The sequence below is a fragment of the Drosophila persimilis genome, unplaced genomic scaffold (assembly GCF_003286085.1).
Source record: "Drosophila persimilis strain 14011-0111.01,24,50 unplaced genomic scaffold, DperRS2 tig00000002-arrow-pilon, whole genome shotgun sequence".
Taxonomy (NCBI): Eukaryota; Metazoa; Arthropoda; class Insecta; order Diptera; family Drosophilidae; genus Drosophila; species Drosophila persimilis.
In genome coordinates this window covers 17,042,795-17,062,183 of record NW_020825289.1, presented here as the reverse complement: position 1 = coordinate 17,062,183, position 19,389 = coordinate 17,042,795, and the positions used below count along the sequence as shown (strand labels likewise).

The 19,389-nt window shown below is 47.9% G+C and overlaps 5 protein-coding genes and 1 long non-coding RNA gene across 10 annotated transcripts in view; 2 read left to right on the top strand and 4 right to left on the bottom strand.

Annotated features, from left to right (window-relative positions):
• Window positions 1-5,674, top strand: part of LOC6592683 — a 41,851-nt gene extending 36,177 nt beyond the window's left edge. For 2 of the 3 annotated variants that reach the window (XM_026985039.1, XM_026985040.1), the window contains exons 3-8: window positions 43-237; window positions 976-1,141; window positions 1,239-1,392; window positions 1,452-1,597; window positions 1,672-1,885; window positions 3,312-5,674. In XM_026985039.1, coding sequence (XP_026840840.1) covers window positions 43-237; window positions 976-1,141; window positions 1,239-1,392; window positions 1,452-1,597; window positions 1,672-1,885; window positions 3,312-5,500 — 3,064 coding nt within the window. In that variant the 3' untranslated portion in view covers window positions 5,501-5,674. Of the gene's footprint in view, window positions 1-42; window positions 238-975; window positions 1,142-1,238; window positions 1,393-1,451; window positions 1,598-1,671; window positions 1,886-2,646; window positions 3,003-3,311 lie in introns of all 3 variants that reach the window. The other variant, XR_003408405.1, reaches the window with a different exon arrangement.
• LOC113565038 lies at window positions 5,613-6,022 on the bottom strand. The gene is made up of 2 exons (XR_003408406.1): window positions 5,941-6,022; window positions 5,613-5,866 (listed from the first exon to the last, which is right to left on the bottom strand). It is a non-coding gene; the product is annotated as an uncharacterized LOC113565038 (long non-coding RNA).
• An 846-nt stretch (window positions 6,023-6,868) lies between these two features.
• LOC6592687 (late embryogenesis abundant protein ECP63) lies at window positions 6,869-16,567 on the top strand. Of its 2 annotated transcripts, none has more exons than XM_026986767.1 (3): window positions 6,869-7,049; window positions 15,655-15,837; window positions 15,908-16,567. In XM_026986767.1, the coding sequence occupies exons 1-3, from the start codon at window positions 7,031-7,033 to the stop codon at window positions 16,396-16,398; spliced, it is 693 nt and encodes a 230-aa protein (XP_026842568.1). In that variant the 5' UTR covers window positions 6,869-7,030; the 3' UTR covers window positions 16,399-16,567. The 2 variants fall into 2 exon arrangements, with proteins under 2 accessions (XP_026842568.1, XP_002017954.1); XM_002017918.2 differs by lacking the exon at window positions 6,869-7,049 and adding an exon at window positions 15,548-15,585.
• LOC6592685 (skin secretory protein xP2) lies at window positions 8,118-10,443 on the bottom strand. Its single transcript, XM_002017916.2, has 2 exons — window positions 10,114-10,443; window positions 8,118-10,051 (listed from the first exon to the last, which is right to left on the bottom strand). Exons 1-2 carry the CDS (start codon window positions 10,279-10,281, stop codon window positions 8,465-8,467), a joined length of 1,755 nt encoding a protein of 584 aa, XP_002017952.2. The 5' UTR covers window positions 10,282-10,443; the 3' UTR covers window positions 8,118-8,464.
• LOC6592686 (skin secretory protein xP2) lies at window positions 11,171-14,471 on the bottom strand. 2 transcript variants are annotated; one of them, XM_026986766.1, is made up of 3 exons: window positions 12,941-14,471; window positions 11,973-12,870; window positions 11,171-11,900 (listed from the first exon to the last, which is right to left on the bottom strand). In XM_026986766.1, the coding sequence occupies exons 1-3, from the start codon at window positions 13,079-13,081 to the stop codon at window positions 11,236-11,238; spliced, it is 1,704 nt and encodes a 567-aa protein (XP_026842567.1). In that variant the 5' UTR covers window positions 13,082-14,471; the 3' UTR covers window positions 11,171-11,235. The 2 variants fall into 2 exon arrangements, with proteins under 2 accessions (XP_026842567.1, XP_026842566.1); XM_026986765.1 differs by having other exon boundaries at window positions 11,171-12,870.
• Window positions 16,568-17,386: 819 nt separating the features above from the next.
• LOC6592688 lies at window positions 17,387-18,534 on the bottom strand. The gene is made up of 2 exons (XM_026986209.1): window positions 18,295-18,534; window positions 17,387-18,237 (listed from the first exon to the last, which is right to left on the bottom strand). Exons 1-2 carry the CDS (start codon window positions 18,532-18,534, stop codon window positions 17,464-17,466), a joined length of 1,014 nt encoding a protein of 337 aa, XP_026842010.1. The 3' UTR covers window positions 17,387-17,463.
• Window positions 18,535-19,389: the final 855 nt, after the last annotated feature.

Genomic DNA, 19,389 nt, shown 5'->3' with positions numbered 1-19,389 from the left:
GGAATGAGTCAATGGATTAACCGGAACTTTTTCTTACTTTAGATACCTGCTGGATTGGAAGGAGCGTGCCTGTCTGCGTGTGAACGAATTGCAAATACTCTTTGCCAACATTGAAGAGATTTACGAATTCAACTCGATGCTGCTGCAGCGACTGATCAACTCTGGGATGGAGCCGGGCAGGATCGCCAGATGCTTCATAGATCTGCGCGATGGCTTTGATGTGTATACAACCTATTGGTGAGTGGTCTTTTTATTACTTACTTTGATTACTGCTCTTACTGTGCATTTACTACTCGTACCTTGAGTACTACGAGTACATATGTCTAACGTTCTCCGAGCTCTGTTCCGCACTCACTCTATTGTCCGATTGCTGTTCCCACAAATCCTCTGATTCCACTGTATCATAGTGACCTCTCCGCTCGCTGTGATTCGGGGGCAAGCCACTGCTTTGACCATCGCTGCTGGCTGGCGTGTTCGCTGGATCTCTGATACAGCGGCGGCCAAGAACGGTAACGGCGGCCACATGATCTCGATAGCAGCGTGGCATGGCATGGCATGGCATGACGATGACGATGACGATGACGACAACGATGGCGTCTTTGGCAGTCCAGGCACGCCATGTTCCATTTAAACGCTGACGTTTACCCCGAACCATTGCCGCTGCTCCATTGCTCCATTGCGCTGCTGCGCTGTTGGGGCTGTCAGTGCCAATTTGGAGTAGAGCGAGGGCAGAGAGTTTGATGGCTGGAGTTTGATTTGTCGCCCCGAATGACACAGCGGCATATATCATCCGTCTGCAGGCTGCAGTTTGGTGTCCTGTCCTCCCACTCGTCCCACTCGCTCGCCCCACTGGGGAAGGCAACTGATTTTAAAGTCAAATTTCATGTTCGCCTGATGAAGACCTAAAGCGCTTTCCCAGCCATAGCACATGCCATAAATCTTGCCGTTCATTGTATGTCATTCGCTCCCCCGCAGCACCAGCTACCCGGAAGCCATCTCGCTGCTGACCAAGCTGCTCCAGGCAACGCACACGAACGCCCTGCTGGCCTCCACGCAGAAGATGCTGCAGCACCGTCTGCCCCTGGGCTCCTATCTTTTAAAGCCAGTGCAGCGCATCTTGAAGTACCATCTGCTCCTCGACGTGAGTACGAACTGGGAAATGGGGAATGGGGAAGGGGGAAGGCGGGGATCCAGCAGCAGTGACTGACAGTTGATTGTCTCTTTCTCCACATTCACAGAGCCTGCGCAAGCACTGCGATGTCAAGGAGGTGGCCGAGGCCTATGTGATCATGCGCCAGGTGGCGCACAACATTGACCAGGTGAAGCGCAAGCAGGAGCAGCAGAGCCGCGTCAAGGAGCTGTCCGGCATACTGGACGGCTGGCTGGGTCCGGGTAAGTCCTCTAAATTCCACTTCTTTCGAAGAAAACTACTCACTCTTTGGAATCCCCAGAGCTGACCGTTTTGGGGGAGCTGCGCCAGGAGGGCCTCCTAATGGAGCAGCACAACAAGTCGCGTCTGGTGCTGCTCTTCGCCACCATGCTGATCATCACCAAGCAGAAGGAGGACGGACGTCTGCAGTTCAAGACCTACATACACGTGAGTTGAACGACCTCCCAGCACTTCCTCCTCCCACTACTAAGTGTGTGTATGTGCACCCTCCTCTCCCACAGCAAAACAATCTGATGCTGAGCGAACACTTGTCCGGGGAGCCGACCAGCTTCTACGTCATACCCTACGATGAGCCCCGCAATCAAATCAAGCTGACGGCCAGAAATCGTGACCAGAAGCGTATCTGGACGCAGCACATTAAAGGTGTCATGCTGGAGAAGCTTGACATACCCTTGCGAGCCAAGGAGCTCGTCTATCAGCTGGGTAACGAGGAAGGTGAGCGCACTCTGTCCTCCGTGGTTGCTGGTTAGCTTAGCCTTTAGCTCTAGGAGCTTAGTTTTGTTGCTGTTGTTGTGTCGCCGTTGATGTGGCCGAAACACTTAACGATTTGGATTGGGCCTGGGAATGGGAATGGGAATGGGGCAAGATGATGAAGTGCCTGCGCCTGACGCTACAGTTATGCACATGCGGGTACTGCCTGCACTGCGCGAGCTTTCACACGTACATGCTCGTATGAGACTCCTTCCAGTAGATCTACTCGAATCAAGTGCCTGTTCCTTTCTCACTGTGCACTTATGATTCGCACGCTCCAGCTAAAGTGACATAACCAAGTGGCAGTCGTTAGGAGAGATTTGTGTGCCGGGAGATCTGTGGTCTGTGTCTGTCTGTCTGTCTGTCTGAGTCTCTGGCCCTGTTGCCTTTCCCCAAAATCGTGCCAAATCTGTCGACGCCTCGGCGGCAAGTTGATTTATTACATATTTCTGCCCGATGTAGGCTTATTTTAATTGCAAATTTCTTGGGCACTACTGTACTACTGACTACTGACTGCTGACTAGTGCCAGCACTTATGTGTCCTCATATAATCGTCATCTGTTTCGGTCCACATCATACTGTATGTACTTTGTTTTTTGGTGTCGTACATTAATACTAATTAGATTAGGGGGCACAGCTCAAACTACTATTCTTATCTGTGTTGCCATTTATCTCGATCTGAATTAACTCTACTCTATACAAATGCTATATGTTTACCGTTGTAGTACTACCAGTGATGCATTCTAAAACTAAACATCCCAAAACAAAGAAACGAAAACTTTGATTAGTTTTTAAGGGTGTTCTAAGGCTAAACAACCCCCCCGAGACTGAAACTGAAACTGATCTAGCCGCTACCTACTCTACTCGTAATTTCCTACAACACACCAAATGCGATCAGACTAAATTGACAACCTACCAACTGCTACAATATCTATAAAAATCCAAAATCCCAGTACATATAACCGTTTAACCATCCTAACTGTAATCGTTAATCGTTACTCGTAATCGTAATAGTAATCGTAATAGTAGAGTCGGTACCGTTTATGGTTTATCGCTTATCGTTGCTGGTATCGAGAGCCCAGTAAGTATCACGAGATTCGCATATCTAGTTGGATTGAATTGTTAGCTTTAATTGGCCTTTAACACGCTCGGGGTCGGGTCTGTATGTTGCATGCATCCTAACCCACATTCGAAAGAACCCACTTAACTACTAATCCAAGTCACTGACCGCATGAGCGCATGAACCGCTCCCAGACTGCTCTGCCAGACTGCCAGAATGCTTCTTCAGAATGTATCCTCACTGGTGTTTGTCCCACGCCCTTTCTCACCGCCGCCCGCTTATCACGACCTGAGCTAAGTTTGACCCTCGACTAACGAAGCTCTCCCGCAGATCGCACGCCGGACCGCAGCACGTGGAAGTGGAGTCTCCACTCCAGCAGCAACTCCAAGCCCACGTATCTGGAGCGTCGCAACGCATGTCGGCGAAGCGAGATCCGCCAGCGCAACTCCAAGGGCAAGCGCAAGACGGTGAGCAATTCCACCTCCTTCGATAGCTCCTTCAACGAGTCCCTGGAGCTGGACCAAAACCAAAACCAGAACCAGAGCGAAGAGCAGGAGTCCAAGGCCTCCAAGCCCTCCAAGCCGCTGTCACGCAACAACAGCTTGGACGACACGGCCCTGCAGAAGCTGGCCGCCGCGATGCGGTATCGCAAGCGAGATGGATCTGGAAAGGAGGTGACCAAGTCCCCGGCAAAGGAGGCGTGCAAGTGCCGGCAGGAGGATCCTCCGGATCAGGCGGACCAGTGTCTTTGCATTCTGCGCGATCAACGTAGTCGCAGTGCCAAGTCGCAGTCGCCAGTCTTTAGCTACAAGGCGCTCAAGGAACGCAGCAAGTCTGTGCCACGCATCGGCGGATTCAGCCTGGACGAAGAGGCAGAACAGGATCAGGAGCAGGACGATGACAGCGTCGCCTCCTTGCGGGGCAGCAAGCCCGACCTGAGCGAACGCAAGGCCAAGGCCAAGGGCTTCTTCGAGGTGAAGCAATACAACAACAAGACCATGCCCAAGCGGATAGCCACACTCAAGAAGCAGCGCACCAGCAGCAAGAGCTGCTCCAAGTTCTACATGGATCTCAGCGAATTCGATAGCAGCAGTTCCACCGTCCTGAAAATAACCGAGTCCACGGAGGAGCTGCGACCAGAGCAGGACATAGAACTGGCCAAGGAGGCAGACACGTTAAACGAGCCAACGTCCGATGTGGTGGACCACGATCACGATCAGTATTACAGCAACCAGGAACTGCTGTCGCCGGCGGAGAAGTCCAAGCGTGACGCCCAGATTGTGCTCGATCTTCTCAAGAACACCAAGGAGTTCGAGCGCATCTACAACAAGCAGCAGAAGCGACGCGAGAGTCCTGTGAGCCCCGTCAGTCCATTGTCCCCCAGCCAGGATCTCAATCGAGTGCCTGCCCTACCGCCACGGCCACCGTCTCGCTCCCCTCCGCCGCTGGAGCTGGAGGATCAAGCCAAGGGACGGGCCGAGCTCGAGGAGCCCATCTACGAAACCTTGCTACGCAACGTCCATGTCCCGTACAAGTTCTCCCCCGTCCTAGGTCGCGCCAAGTCTGCCCAAATGCTGAAGAAGCGAAGCAAGACAGCATCGGCCGCCCCGCGTCCAGAGTCGGATTACGTGACCTTGGTCTACTCGCCGGAGGGCGTGCTCCAGAGGGTGGGCGAGGAGGCAGTGCAACGGGACAGCTGTGGCTCGGATGCCACGTGTTCCAGCTCCTCCTCCGGTTCCACCCTGAAACGGGACAGCCAGAATACGGTGATCAACCTTTGCCTAGAGGATCAGGCAGCCCTCTACGCCCGCCCCATACCAAAGAACCTAATGAAGCGCCTGCTGAGCGGCGGCAACGGAGAGGGAGGCCCAGGCAACGAGAACGTGTCCAATTCGGAGAGCTCCCTGCTGCCGCGTGCCCTCAAGTCCATCGATAACCTGACCCTGGCCTTTGGCCGCTCCAACCGCCCGCCGGAGCGACGTGTCTCCGATGTGAGCGAGATGTGCCGCCAGAGCGTGCTGCATCGGCAGGGCAGCGAGGCGTTGGGCGAGCGAATGGCCCACGTCGACTACGCGGACCCCAAGACCCTGTTCAGCCTGATGGCCATGGTCAGCTCAGAGCGGGACTCTGTCTTCTCGCTGACATCCTCCTCCAGCGACAGCATGTGCGAGCAGCAGCGCAAGCGGTCCGTGGCGGACCCGCCGCCCACCCATTTCGAGTACGAGCGCCAGGTGGAGGACAGTCTGGAGAATGATTTCCGCGACTCGGCCATCTACAGTGATGACAACGAGAAGCGCAGCGGCGACTACGACCTCAGGAGACCCACCAGTCCTCCTCCGCCACCACCACTCGGTCCACGCCCCACCCCACCACCGCAGATAGCCCCGAAGCCCTCGAAGGAGGCCGTGTATGAGCTGCTGTCCCACGCCCACCAGCAGTCGCTCAAAAGAGGAGTCGTCGTCTGTCAGGCGGCATCGCGCAGCTGGGTCCTCCAGCAGATCGAGAACTTTAACAAGTAGGGTAAAGGCTGCAGGACACGAGACCCATTGCCATAAGCACAATTCCTTTGTAATATCCATCTGTACAGTACATAAGAAATTGCTAATCTTAAAGATACTACCTTTAGTCGACTGTTTTATAAATAGATTGTAGATTGTAGCAGAGTCATTAAATAAAAATCTTAATCACATGGATATGTTCTGTATGAATATGTTACTCATTATATACTCGGAATTCGCCGTAGTGGAGACTTGAGTTCAGACACTTTGGGCATCGAGATGATCCTCAGGATCAGAACATTCATTGCCAAGCACTTTATGTACGCCAGCGAAAATATTTATATATATTTTGGAGCGAGGTTTTATGTTGAGACCAGAATTCAGTAACTGTTCCGTATTCAGAGAAAAAAAGGATTTATTAATTCCTTCAGACGTATTGCAGATGTTCGAACAATGCTTACCGCACTATTATGGTAACCACTTAAGTCGGTCGAAATAGATTCTCCATTTTTCAGCAGCAGCAGCCAATAAACACAAAACAGCAGGCTCATTTTTTTACATGAAAGAAAATGTAACCTTTGCAATGCACTTATATAATAAATAATAAGATTATAAGCGGACAAAACTTCCGTATATTCCATATTTGAAATGATCATAACCATGACTAATTTAATTGCAGAAACTGCTTATATTATACGATTTATTAGTTTCGTTTCATTCTATTTTCTGACATCCGGCAACTGTGCAATTACTGGAAATATGGTAAAAATGTAAAAAAAACTTTGAATCAACCCGCCCAACTTCGAACAATTTTCTGGCAGTCTGGCAACGGTTAACTAGTCCCATGGCGGCTAGCCTGTGAAAGATATCAAAAGGTGCTGCCAGAGCGATGAAAAATTTGGCAAACGGTCCAGTGTTGCCAGACTCGTGATAACAGTTCTAGAGTTCTCTCTTGAGTGGGAATTTTACACTCAATTACACTCAACATGCTGCTCTCGCTCTCTGAACCGGTTAACTCCGCTCTCAATGAGTCACATTCAATTTTTTTTTACCCTTTTCGCTAAAACCCTTTATTAAACAAAATCCAATAAATGCAATTATTTAAATTAAGTCAATCAAGTAAGAATTAGATGCATCAATCGTATAAAATTAAGTGGGCATGGCAAATATTATGTATAGCTAGTATTATTCAACGGAAGATCAAAATCGAGCAATTGGAACGATACTCGTTCGTTTATGCTGCTGCTGTATGAGCAAAAGTGCCTTGTGCGTCTGCCTACAGTGGCCTTAGACAGAAATTCCAGATGCGCATACAGGGCACTCCGGCAGCTCAACCGCTGTTCCGCGGCTATTCCGTGCTGTCTCTCGTCGAATTCGGACGTTTTAAAAATAAACGCGCTTCGGCACCAAGCACCAAAATCGTTGACCGCAAGTAAAACTGAACAGAAAATATACAATACAAAATTCGAAACCAAATTCGATCAAATCAAGTAGAAGAAGCAGTTCACTAATTCCGATTTAAAAACCGAATCACACAACAAAAGTTGCAATATGTTCAGCTCGATTACAGGTAACCATTTGAATTGCTGTGAAAGTTTCCAAATTAGAAATCTAAAGTTTTAAGGTGTACATACGAACACATCACATATGTATGTATTTATGCGTATGTGTGTATGTTTCTACGTTTCTAAATATACAAGTATGTACGTTGAGTGAATTAATTTGAATGGTGAGACAGAGACCAGCTTAACCTATGACCCGCATTCCAAACGGAGGAAAAAGTGAACAAAAGTTACATCATCATCAAGGAGTTGGAGCTGTGTGGCCGCTGGGATTTAGAAATGGGATGGGATTGTGTGGGTGGGGCTTTGGGGCGTGTTCGATCCGATAGCAGAAGCAAAAACAAAAATTTAATTGTCCGCTACCGTGGCTTGGCTCTGGTGATGATGATGATGCCGATGACGACGATGTGGATGATACGTAAGCCAATTATGGCGCAGTTTATATGTAGCCCCTCGAGAACTATAAGTTGGTCTTCTCTCCTCAGACACAACCCACACCCAAAACGATGATACGTATATATAATTATAGCTGCCCCCAGATACATACAAGACTGTTCCATCTATAGGCTAGTGTATATACATATGTACATGTTTGTATGTATGTAGTCTGTATATTTCGGGGCAGTGTTTAGTTATGTTTTATGAGATTTCTTTTGGAATTTATTTGAGTTTCAAAGATGTTCTACATGTATGTATGTATGCATCTGTGCACATGGATTGAAAATGTATGTTCTTTGAAGTGGGTGCAAAAAAATCAAATCAAACGCAAGTGGAATAATATATCTATTCATATTTCTGTATCGGTTTTTAAAAAAAAATATTCAAAAGTTTCCACTTGAAAACAAACAAAAAAACAAAATAGAAAAGAATTGGTTCTTTCTTTTAGCCAGTAATATATTATCGTATGTATGAATGTATGTATGTATGTATATGTATTTTCTATATACAATATATTGTATTTATAAATATTATCTGCTTCCACTCAATCTCAATGCAAAACAGATGCATCGAAATGTAAGTAGCCCGATCTCTCGAACTTTCGAACTTTTCACGATTTTAAGATCCTAGTTGATTATTTTGATTATGTCTAGACATCCCTCACCCGACTGCGTCGTAGGTTAGCTCAATATTTGTACCTGGAAATACTAGTACCATTGCATGCCACGGACCATCAACAGTCTATGCTACACATAACATTCCTCGAATACAAACCTGCAGCACTACCCTCCTCCCATAAGGAACACCTCCCCTCCCGATCCCCTCTTCAAGATCAGTTGCAATCTGCAATCTCTCTCTCGCTTGTTTTATTTTATTCTTTGAAAACTCAATCATATATGTATGTATATTCATCGATCCCTTAGATTACTAGACATTCGCTTCAGTGTGGGGGGAGGAAGGAGGGTGTGGTCAGGGGGTCGGGGTTTTATCCCTCGAGCGCCGGGGCTTTGGCTTCAATGGGCGCTGCTTCTTCGGCACCTTCTGCGGGCGCTGCACCTTCGGTCCCTTCAGCCCCTTCAGCTGGCGTTGCACCTTCAGCCCCTTCAGCGGGCGCTGCACCTTCGGCCCCTTCAGCTGGCGTTGCACCTTCAGCTGGCGCTGCACCATCAGCGGGTGCTGCACCATCGGCGGGCGCTGCACCTTCAGCCCCATCAGCGGGCGTTGCACCTTCGGCCCCGTCAGCTGGCGTTGCACCTTCAGCCCCATCAGCGGGCGCTGCACCTTCAGCGGGAGCTGCACCTTCGGCACCTTCAGCGGGCGTTGTAACTTCGGCACCTTCAGCGGGAGCTGCACCTTCGGCACCTTCAGCGGGAGCTGCACCTTCGGCACCTTCAGCGGGAGTTGTACCTTCGGCACCCTCAGCGGGCGCTGTACCTTCGGCCCCTTCAGCTGGCGTTGTACCTTCGGCACCTTCAGCGGGCGTTGTACCTTCGGCACCTTCAGCGGGAGCTGCGCCTTCGGCACCTTCAGCCTGGGCGGTCGCACCAGACTCTTCTTCACCGGCTGCATCTGCGGGTGTTGCAGCCGCATCCTCTTCTCCTGGCGGTTCCGTTACATTCTCACCTTCAACGCCCGCTGTGGATTCGGCATCTTCAGGCTGGACGGTGGCACCACCCTCTTTTTCAGCGGCGGCTGCGGCCTCTGCCCCTTCAGGCTCGACGGTCGCACCAGCTTCGCTTTCACCGGCGACTGTGGCCTCGGCACTTTCAGGCTGGACGCTGGAACCACCGTCAGCCTCACCCGAGGGCGTGGCGGCTTCGCCTTCCTCTGCCGTGTTATCATCCGCTGGAGGTTCACTTCTGCTAGCATGTTGGGCATCTTCAGACGGAGTGGTGTCTTCTTCAGCTTCCTCTTCAGATGGAGCCTCATCAATCTGATCCTCTTCCGGGACCTCCTGGGCGTTCGCCGGACCCTCTGTCTCAGTTCCTGGCTCCTTTGCTGCGGCCTCCTCCGCCCCCGGTTGCTGTTCCAGCTCCGGCCCCTCAAAGCTCGATTCGCCAACCTCCGCTGAATTCGTATTATCAATCGGCCGCGAATCGCTTTCCATACCTTCTGGACCGCTCCCTCCCTGGTCCTCTCCTTTTGCTGGGTCGTGATGGAAGTGATGCAAGTGCTCGTGGCTGTGCTGTCCCTTTTGTCCTGCATCCATCGTTGCCACGGCGCACTTTTGTTCACTGAACTTCTCGCAGATAAAGTACTGCTTTTCCTGGCAATTTTCGTCGGTAACCACGGTGTTGTTCAACCGCAACCTCACCTCCAGACAGTCGTCCAGATTGTGTCGATGCGTCGGCTGCACCATGCCCTTTTCCCCAAAATAGCGGACCATGCGGCCATTGCTGATGTATGTGAATCGGCCCTCCGCCTGTAGGTCGTTACCTCCGAACCAATAGTCCTCCATGTTTCCCCGCGTATTCAGGTAGCGGATAACCGCTTTGTAGTCCTCCGGACTGCCCAGATTCGCCAGATTGAGACCTTTACGCAGACAATTGTTCTGGGCCCCAAACCAGTTCATCTGCGGATGGATGCACTGAATCACTCTGCCCTGTGCCGCTTCCCCCGATGTGCGATACTCACCTTTTTTACCGAGAAGTAGTAGCATCTTCCATTCAGCTGCCTCATATAGGGCTTCCCACAAGCACCCTTGGCATCCGATTTTTTGTCCTTAGAGCGCTTATTGGAGGACAGAACTTGATCGGGATAGGCTACGATCAAGGTCAGTATCACAATTCGAAGAATCCTCATGGCTGCATCTGCCACCTGTCCATCCAAACTGTACACTTGCGGGCCGCCTCCTGTTCTATATATACCCTCTTGAGTCCGTGACCACTACATTAGCAACGAATCAAAAATTCTCACCTTGATTGGGTCCTACTTCCATTCCGCTTGATATCGAATGTCCAGCGAATCGATCAAATGCAATTGGACATGCTGACCTTCTTTTTGGGTCACTGGTTCAATGGGTCATTTGGTAACTATGGGCATTCATATCAATCAGAGCTAGAACCTCACTGGAGACACTGCGGTCTGCGCATGGTTTTCTCGGAAATAATAATGGAAAAGCTGACAAAAGTCCCTCTTAAAAGTCCCTCAATTTGCTTATACATATACTCGTATACTAGAGAATAAATTTAGATGAGCACAATCTTATTTCTATGGGGATACATCTATATCCCATTAAACTCTCTCAAACGATATACGATTTTGTTCATTGTTCTTATAATACTTAATGATGTCCATATGTTCCTTCAACTACAGTTCCCTACTGACATGTAAATAAACCTAATTTTGTTTTTACACGGTGCTTCATAAAAAAAACGGTGTAAAAAAAACGATCGTATAAAAAAATAGGTGATTGGTTCCTTATCTCTAAAACCAATTCACATTAGGGAATAAATTAGGGAACGTTGAAAAACATATTTGCGTATAAAAAATATGTTCAATGGAGTAACAAAATTTAAAATGTTTGATTTTCAAATCGTGTTATTTTAAAAGCGTGTAAAATCAGAATTAGGTGTACTCGTATGTCCTATGAATCATAGCGCATTGAAACTCCTCTAATTGATTTGCAAAATATTTCAAACTCTTTTGAATATTCCTCAAAATCAGCCATGGATTTAAGGTTCACATAAAGTACTTTGGCTCAAGGTTTTTTTATTTTATTTTAAAATGATTTAATAGGTCATAACTGAATTTGTATTAGATTATGTGGTGCATCGCTGCTAGGGGTGCTCGTGCTGCTGGGGGTACTCGTGCAGCTGGCGGTACTCGTGCAGCTGGGGCTTCTCCTTCGGCCGCTGGCGCAGCTTCTCCTTCGGCAGCTGGAGCAGCTTCTCCTTCGGCCGCTGGAGCTGCTTCTCCTTCGGCCGCTGGAGCTGCTCCTTCTGCGGCCGCTGGAGTTGCTTCTCCTTCGGCCGCTGCAGCTGCTTCTCCTTCGGCCGCTGCAGCTGCATCTCCTTCGACCGCTGGAGCTGCTTCTCCTTCGGCCGCTGGCGTAGCTTCTCCTTCGGCCGCTGGAGCTGCTCCTCCTTCGGCCGCTGGAGCTGCTTCTCCTTCGGCCGCTGGTGCACCTTCTCCTTCGGCAGCTGGAGCAGCTTCTCCTTCGGCGGCTGGCGTAGCTTCTCCTTCGGCCGCTGGAGCTGCTTCTCCTTCGGCTGCTGGTGCAGCTTCTCCTTCGGACGCTGTAGCTGCTTCTCCTTCGGCTGCTGGCGTAGCTTCTCCTTCGGCCGCTGGCGCTGCTTCTCCTTCGGCCGCGGGAGCTGCTTCTCCTTCGGACGCTGGAGCTGCTTCTCCTTCGGCTGCTGGCGTAGCTGCTCCTTCGACTGCTGGAGCTGCTTCTCCTTCGGCCGCTGGAGCTGCTTCTCCTTCGGCCGCTGGCGCTGCTTCTCCTTCGGCCGCTGGAGCTGCTCCTCCTTCGGCCGCTGGAGCTGCTTCTCCTTCGGCCGCTGGAGCTGCTTCTCCTTCGGCCGCTGGTGCAACTTCTCTCTCGACCGCCGGAGCAGCTTCTCCTTCAGTGTCAGGAGCTTCTCCTCCCTCTCCGGCTAGAGTGTCTTCTCCCTCAGCAGCTTCTCCACCTGCTCCCGCAGCGGCTTCTCCACCTTCCTCTCCGGCTTCCAGCGTATATTCTTCTATGGCTCCTTCTTCCGTAGTACCTCCTTCTTCGCCGTGTCCGGTATCCCCTGCCGGAACTTCTTCTCCAGTTGCAGGGGGGGCTTCGACGGGTTCAGCTTCGCCTCCCAATCCTTCTGGAAGGATATCGCTTAACGGTGTAGTGGAGCCAGCAGTGGCGTCATCGGGCAGGTCTGGAAACTCTACAGCACCCTCCGAATTGCTGGCGTCATTCTCCCCAGAGCCGCTGCCAATGGGCGGGGCTTCGTTGAAACCCTCCTCCTCTTCGCCGGCGCTCTCGCCAATGTCGTGATGGAAGTGATGCAGATGCTCGTGGCTGTGATGGTTTGGCTTGCCGGCAGCGCCTTCCTCACTATCGGCGCTGCAGTAGCGCTCCGAACAGATGAAGTACTGCCGCTCCAAACAGTTATCGTCCGCCACCACTGTTATGTTAGAGCGGATACGCACCTCCAGGCAATCATCGCATTCCGAGTGCTCCGCTGGCTCCACAATGCTGTAGTTGCCAAAGTAGCGCACCAGGCGCCCGTTGCTGATGTATTGGAAGCGGCCCTCATGCTGGAGGTCGTTTCCCCCGAACCAGAAGTCCTCCGTGTTGCCCTTGGAGCTGAGAAAGTCGACGGCTCCGTAGAAATCTCTTGGGTTACTCAGATCGGCCAAAACCAGGCCCTTGCGCAGGCAATTGTTCAGTGCACCATGCCAGTTCATCTGAATGGGTGCAAGGATGGGATGATCAAGGATGGGTGGTCAGTGGGGTCTGGTCTGCGCGTCGCCTTACCTTCTTCACGGAAAAATAGTAGCACTTGCCGTTGATCCGCCTCAGATAGCGCCGGCTGCAGCCCTTGGCCGAGCCCAGGATCTGCTCCCCGGGAAGGGCGGCACTCAGCACCACCACGAGTGCAGTCAGTAGATGCTTCATGACCTTCCTCGATGCCGTGGTCACTGTGCTCTGGCCGCTGGCCGCCCTCCTGTACTTATATCCTCCCCTAGCGTGGAGGTGCCCCAGAATGCATTCGTTATGCAGCCAATCAATTGCCAGTCTTATCTGCCTGCTGCACTTGCCCAGGCATCCCTAATGGCCAGGGTAACTCGATTACCACCCATGGCCAGTCAAGATTGCGTACATTCCATAGCATTCCATGGGGCAATGTCGTGGGCTAATTTGCTGTCTCGTTTGTGGGTCAGGTTTAGGGTCATTCAATTCAATTGAGCATTCGTTCAGCTACACTCGAGACAACAAGCCAACTTGAAGTGTTGGTCAAACTAATGGAAATTGTTCGTATGAATACCCGTAATATAAAATCATCCAGCGTTGAGTACAAGTGCCGTGAGATTGCCTGACCTTATAAACTCAAATAATTGCGAGTCGTCCTCGCCGAGTCCTGCTCGCATTACTCATCCAAAAGAGTTTAGTTGCCCTTCGTTGGCAGTGCTGTTTTATTGATTTACTCGTACCTTTTCGTGGCCATGACATCAGCCGACAATTGTCCCTGGGAATCCGGAGTCTAGGACACACTTCGTTTGGTCTGTTGCCAGCTGTGGCCCTGCCTGACGTAGATGACCTTCGACAATGTGGATAATATGACGCCTTGGAGCCCAGCAATTGATTGGGCGTGCGGATTCCGCTTGCCACGCGCCCGCCGCTATTGTTTGTGTCTGAAAACTTATCCAACGTATGTATCTGTATCTCGAGTTGTGTTTGTATCCCACATGACATCATCAACAGCAGCAACAACGGCAACAGCAGAGAGCTTCATCGATTCATATGCTTGGAGCTTGGACTACTCTTTTTTAGGCATCCAGAACTGGTGTGGAACGTGATTCCACAGACCTCAAATCGCAGTTACGTTACTCATAGATATTCACGCTCATCTGTATATGAATGTATGGGTTGAGCTTGAGTGTGTGCGAAGCCAACTACAGGTTTTCCACTACTACTTGTATATAGGTTCTGTTCTGCGCATTATCTGCGGGCAACCACATTTCTGTGAGGCTGTGAGAGTCTGTTACCGTGGCTCATGGCATTGCCCCTGGGCTATGCTTTTCGTTGCTGCCGTTCTAGCCGGTTTTTTATATATATATATTGACCACATACTGCCACAGTATCCAACCAAAACACAACAACAAAATGTATCGTAAATGCCGGAGAATTACGCAAATGAGTGTGCAGCGAATACCACATTCTTTTCAACCAGTCAGAAAATATAGATTATATTGCGTTTTAAATTTCCAACAGCTTTGCCATTTTTATATAGATTTGATGTTGAATTTGAATTTAAATGTAACCCCCGAACCCAGCACTGAAAAATGCATGAAACCTGCAAGTATACATATAATGACAATGACGCAATTTAGCTTAATTAGTTAAGAGTATGAAATAAGGAATGCACTCACTGTTCTTCTCGTAATTTTTAGATACGTTACTGAATCTTAATTTCGCTCAATGCCACACCGTTCGTTGTATTGCAATCACACCATTCTGTATAGATGTTTGGCCATCTTCACCTCGCTTACATTTTCCGAAAATATGCCGACAGAAACTATACTTTTCGGACCATTTTCAGCCTGCTTTGGAGCGTGTTGATCATTAAGTGCTTATAAAAATTGCCCAAAACCAAAATTATGTTGAAATTGACCGAGTGGCAAAAGAGAAAATCCATTAAAGTAAACATATATACTATTGAGGGTGGAAATAATTGAATTCACCATTAGCTACAGCTGGCCCAAGCTATAAACAACTCATTCCCGAACCAATCATATGCCAAAAGCGTGAAGAAAAGTTTTAGAACCGAATGCGAAATCATTTAACGAATCCCATTATGACATCACATACTTTGAATTATTCAAATATTTGTGTGTTTGCTTCCATTCTTTATATGCGCAGTACATAGACAAAGGAATTCTCTTGTGTGCCGCCAGCAGCAGCAGAAGAGGTTCTCTAACTTCCGTTTGCGGTTCAGACTATAATATAATGGCACAATGTTTCTATTTCAGTGAACGCACACGTCATGTGATGTGAATGCATTCGGCGGGGGACAGCAAAAAGCTGAAAGCAAAAAGTGTTTTTAATTTCTATTAAATTACAAATATGAATTCGTGGGGATGATGTGTTTTAAAATTTAAGACTGACGCCATGCGCCCCAAGTTGGTCGTCGCATTACTGAACTGAAAGAAACTGTCACCCGTATAATCGATTCGGTCGGATTGGGATTCAGTCATGTAAATCGCTCATGCTCCACTTAAAAATAGCTCAGCTTTGTTTGTGTTTCGGCAATTACAAGTCTGGAATCTGGAATCTGAAATCACAAACATCAAATCTTTAATCTGATTCGAATCAGGCTATAAATTATAATTGGCGACAGTTCTAAGCTTAGTTTTCATTTAGAAGGCCTCTCAGCATGTTTCCTAGTCGTCAAAATCAAAGTACAATTCAAATTTAGTCCCCTTCTACAATAGCTGTTTGTAATCTGAACTTTCTCGGTCTGTTCACAGCCTCGTTGAAGAACATTGGCGACAAGACCGCCAGTCTGTTCAGCAAGAAGAAGGATGAGGCTGAGAAATTGGCCAACGATAAGGCTGTCGAGGCTCAGAAGCTAGCCGAGGAGCAGGCCAAGAAGGTTGGTCAGTCCGTGCAGCAGACGAAGAACGAGGCCGAGCAGTTGGCCACGAGCACAGGTAACTATTAAATGCAGATCCTTATAATGCAGACCTCCTGCTAACAACAGTTCTCTCGTGATTTTTTTAGCCAAGGAGGCTGCCGCTTTGGCCACGGCCGAGGCCCAGAAGGCTGGACAGGCGATCGATCAGGGTGTGAATCGCGCTGCTGGAGCTGTCAATCAGACCAAGCAGGCTGTGGACAACACCGTTCAGCAGGCAAGTGCCGCCGCCCAGAACTCCAAGCAGGTGGCAGCCAACATTGCCGACGCTTCGCAGCGGGCAGCCGCGAATGCCGTGGATCAGACCAAGAAGGCAGCCAACGATGCCATCAACAAGAGTGTCAAAGCCGCTGAGAACGTGGCCGACCAGAAGTTGAAGCAGGCTGAAGGCGCCATCGATGGAGCGCTCAAGCAGACCAGCCAGGCGGTAGACCAGAAGCTGAACGAGGCTAATCAGTACGTCGACCAGAAGCGGGGAGCCGCCGAGAAAAGTTTCCAAGAGGCCGCTAGCCACGCTCAGGAGAGCGCCGGCCAACAGGCTACCCAGCTGCTGGGAAAACTCAACCTGGCCCCGAAGTAGAACTGCCCATCCCACAATCGGCAGCCCAAATAATTTCGTGTGTATGTAATTAAACAGGAAAATGCTTTAGAAACAAAAAGGAATTTGCTTCAACGTAACAAGTGCCAGCAATGTGATTGCTAAATCCTCAATTGAAATATAGATATTTTTGGATTACTTTGTACATGCAGCCACAGCTTTTGCTAAGAACATTTCAGCACATTTCTATCTCTTTATACAGAGTGTAATTAACGTTTCTTTTTCGAAAACTTTTGTTACTTTGAAGCATTTGATATTTTATATACAAAAAAGAAGATGATTTATGCTTTTAATATACGTATATTCTGTTTATGTAGAAATGTATTATTAAGTACTTTTAACTTTTGCACAATACATTAAAAATGTGTGTTAAACTATTCATCTTGTCATTTCGTTTGTTTGCTCTACGAAATACTGTTTTTCTGGGGTCTCAATAATTTAATTATTGAATTTTGCGGGCAAATGACAGCGCTGCCATAACATGGGATACCGTCAAGAATCAGCTTTGTTGGGCAATCTAGTTTGAATTAACATTTGTGTCACAAAGGTCTCCTTTTTTTTGTTACCCACATCAAATTTAGAAATCGGACAGATGGATTTTAGATTTTAGCTCCGGAGTTATTGTGGAGCTCAATGGCTTCATATTATCCTATGTCTTCAATTCGAATTGTCTGACCTGTCATTTCTGAATTTTTAAGCAAATTTAACTCCGAGAAAATTCATTTATATGATGCATTGAACTAATGTATGTACATGGCAAACCAGGCTATACGTACATATACATATGTATATACCAATAGACCATAAATATACCTACTCCTCAGTTTAGGCTTCTAGCACCAATTCACTACAAATTATACTTTCACAGTATAATTTCTGCCGCTACGCTAATACTAGCTCGACTTTAAATTCGAATTTTAAAATTATGAAAAGTAAAAAAGATATACATATCTACATGGATGTATGCTTTATGTATAGCCCAGGATGCATTTATATTAGATAATACACAAGCATAAGCATATAACTAAGAGCAATAGTCTTTTTATGTTATGGTGCATAGGACAGCTTTTTTATTTTTGATGCATTGTAGTAATCCTTTGTAATTTTTGGTATATTAGATTCCGCTTTCATCGAGCACGGAGTATCTTGCATTGAGGGTGCATCGTACTCCTTTATAATATGATTTGGATGGGATTTTATTATTGGTTCAGGGTATTCCCCTCCTCGCTTTTGAGTCGAGAATTCCTCTGTTATTTTTGGTGCATTGCATTCACCTCTTATTTTCGTGCACTTGATTCCTTTTGATTGCAACTTACGCATTATTTCGAGGGTTTTCTGTTTTTTCGCCAAATCGGGGTCTACTGTAGAAGTGGGAATCACTTGAGTCTTGGCACGCTTCACATCGACGCCACATGCCCGAAGTTTGCTGAGTATCTGTTGGGTGGTGTTAGTGGTTGCTTCTTTGCCTACACTGCCATTGGCAACTGCTGGGGATGGCTGGACTTCCGTGTCAGTGGCCACCAGACGCTTTAAGTCCTCCATTACATGGGGCACAATGACAGCCTCTGTCTTAATCTTTTTGGTTGGATGTTTATGAATCGGACTTTGCCGACGCCTTATGGTCCTCGTTGCGGCTGCTATCTGCGGTGTCTTCTCAATGACCAATTGCCTTTGGGTCACCACATTTTCTTTGGAATGCGATGTCTTTGGTTTGGGGAGCGCGGATAAGCGCGTCTCGTCGTCGTACCAACGTGGATCTTCCAATTCTGCCTCCCAGTCAATGACACTGCTGCTCACATCTTCAATGTTGTAAATGTGGAGCTGCAAAAAGAGACTCCGATTAGTGGGGATGTCCCAGGGAAGCTATGTGTACTTTACCTCCTGTCCTCCATTTGTTAACCTCGTCTCATGCTTCTCCTCGACGTAGCTGAGTTGATCAGTGGAGTTCACAACATGTTTAACGCCAGAGCAGTCGACCAAATGTTTTTGGAACAATTGCAATCTGACAAAATAATTATCGCAGCTGCGGCACAGCATCAGCAGCCTCTTCTGCTCATCGTAGACTAGGTCGCCCAGACGTACAGTTTTCAGGGACTTTGACTTTCTTTCTCCGTTCATTTGTTATAAACAAATTCGCGCCAAAAAATGCAAAAATGTAACAACTCGCTGCTTGTTTGTTTTGTTTATATTTTGTTGTTGCTGCAGCTGTTCTATGATTTCGAGAAAGATGCCCATACTGTAGGAAAATATGGAATGTTGATGGAATGATGCCAGACCGTTCGAAATATATAACTAACCTTTTCTATTTATATTTATTAAATAAGGCCTAGACCTCAGATCAACTAGTCGGCTCGCAACTCCCCACTATTTTGTTTTGTTTATCTTAAATTATGTGAAAAACTGCGACATCGACTAGAATCCACCAAACAGCTGTTTCACAATTAGTGCTGTAAAATGCATAGAAGGAATCGATAGTTTTTAAATTACGCGGTCAATTCAAATGCGTACTCGTTGTGATATTGTTTTATATTTTCATTGGCGGAACTTCAATATATTTTGGTTTTATTTGCTTCTGGCTTTTGCTGTCGTTGATTAACGTCCATGCAATTAAAATTAAATCGCTTGCAAGTGATTCGAATGCATTCGTAAAAGAACAAATAATATTATAAAGGACGACACTTGCACAAAAAACTATCATTTATAGGGATAGGGTGCGCACCATTTGTACGTGTAGATTTTTTTAGCCAGTCAATGTCATACATTGTCTGATTTGGACTCGCTCTGGTCTAGGGAAAGGCCATGTCGCCATGCTGTAAACGTTATATTTACAATGTACATACCTTTTTGTTAATGTTCCATTCGTATAACGACATGGACCATGCCATGTTTTGGACCACGTGCGCCATAATCACCTGCCAGACGGAAGGGAGTATCGTTGTCGGGGTCTTGATTTTTGTTCTGTTTTCTGCCGTG

Bases quoted from the DNA above. Each gene is read 5' to 3' on its own strand.
- LOC6592688 (XM_026986209.1), bottom strand. From the start codon at position 18,534: ATGAACGGAGAAAGAAAGTCAAAGTCCCTGAAAACTGTACGTCTGGGC. The intron at 18,238-18,294 runs GTAAAGTACACA...CTCTTTTTGCAG, and splicing joins TAACAAATGGAGGACAGGAG to CTCCACATTTACAACATTGA.
- LOC6592687 (XM_002017918.2), top strand. From the start codon at position 15,561: ATGTTTCCTAGTCGTCAAAATCAAA. The intron at 15,586-15,654 runs GTACAATTCAAA...GTCTGTTCACAG, and splicing joins TCCTAGTCGTCAAAATCAAA to CCTCGTTGAAGAACATTGGC. The intron at 15,838-15,907 runs GTAACTATTAAA...TGATTTTTTTAG, and splicing joins GCAGTTGGCCACGAGCACAG to CCAAGGAGGCTGCCGCTTTG.
- LOC6592685 (XM_002017916.2), bottom strand. From the start codon at position 10,281: ATGAGGATTCTTCGAATTGTGATACTGACCTTGATCGTAGCCTATCCC. The intron at 10,052-10,113 runs GTGAGTATCGCA...ATCCATCCGCAG, and splicing joins ACTACTTCTCGGTAAAAAAG to ATGAACTGGTTTGGGGCCCA.
- LOC6592686 (XM_026986765.1), bottom strand. From the start codon at position 13,081: ATGAAGCATCTACTGACTGCACTCGTGGTGGTGCTGAGTGCCGCCCTT. The intron at 12,871-12,940 runs GTAAGGCGACGC...GCACCCATTCAG, and splicing joins ACTATTTTTCCGTGAAGAAG to ATGAACTGGCATGGTGCACT.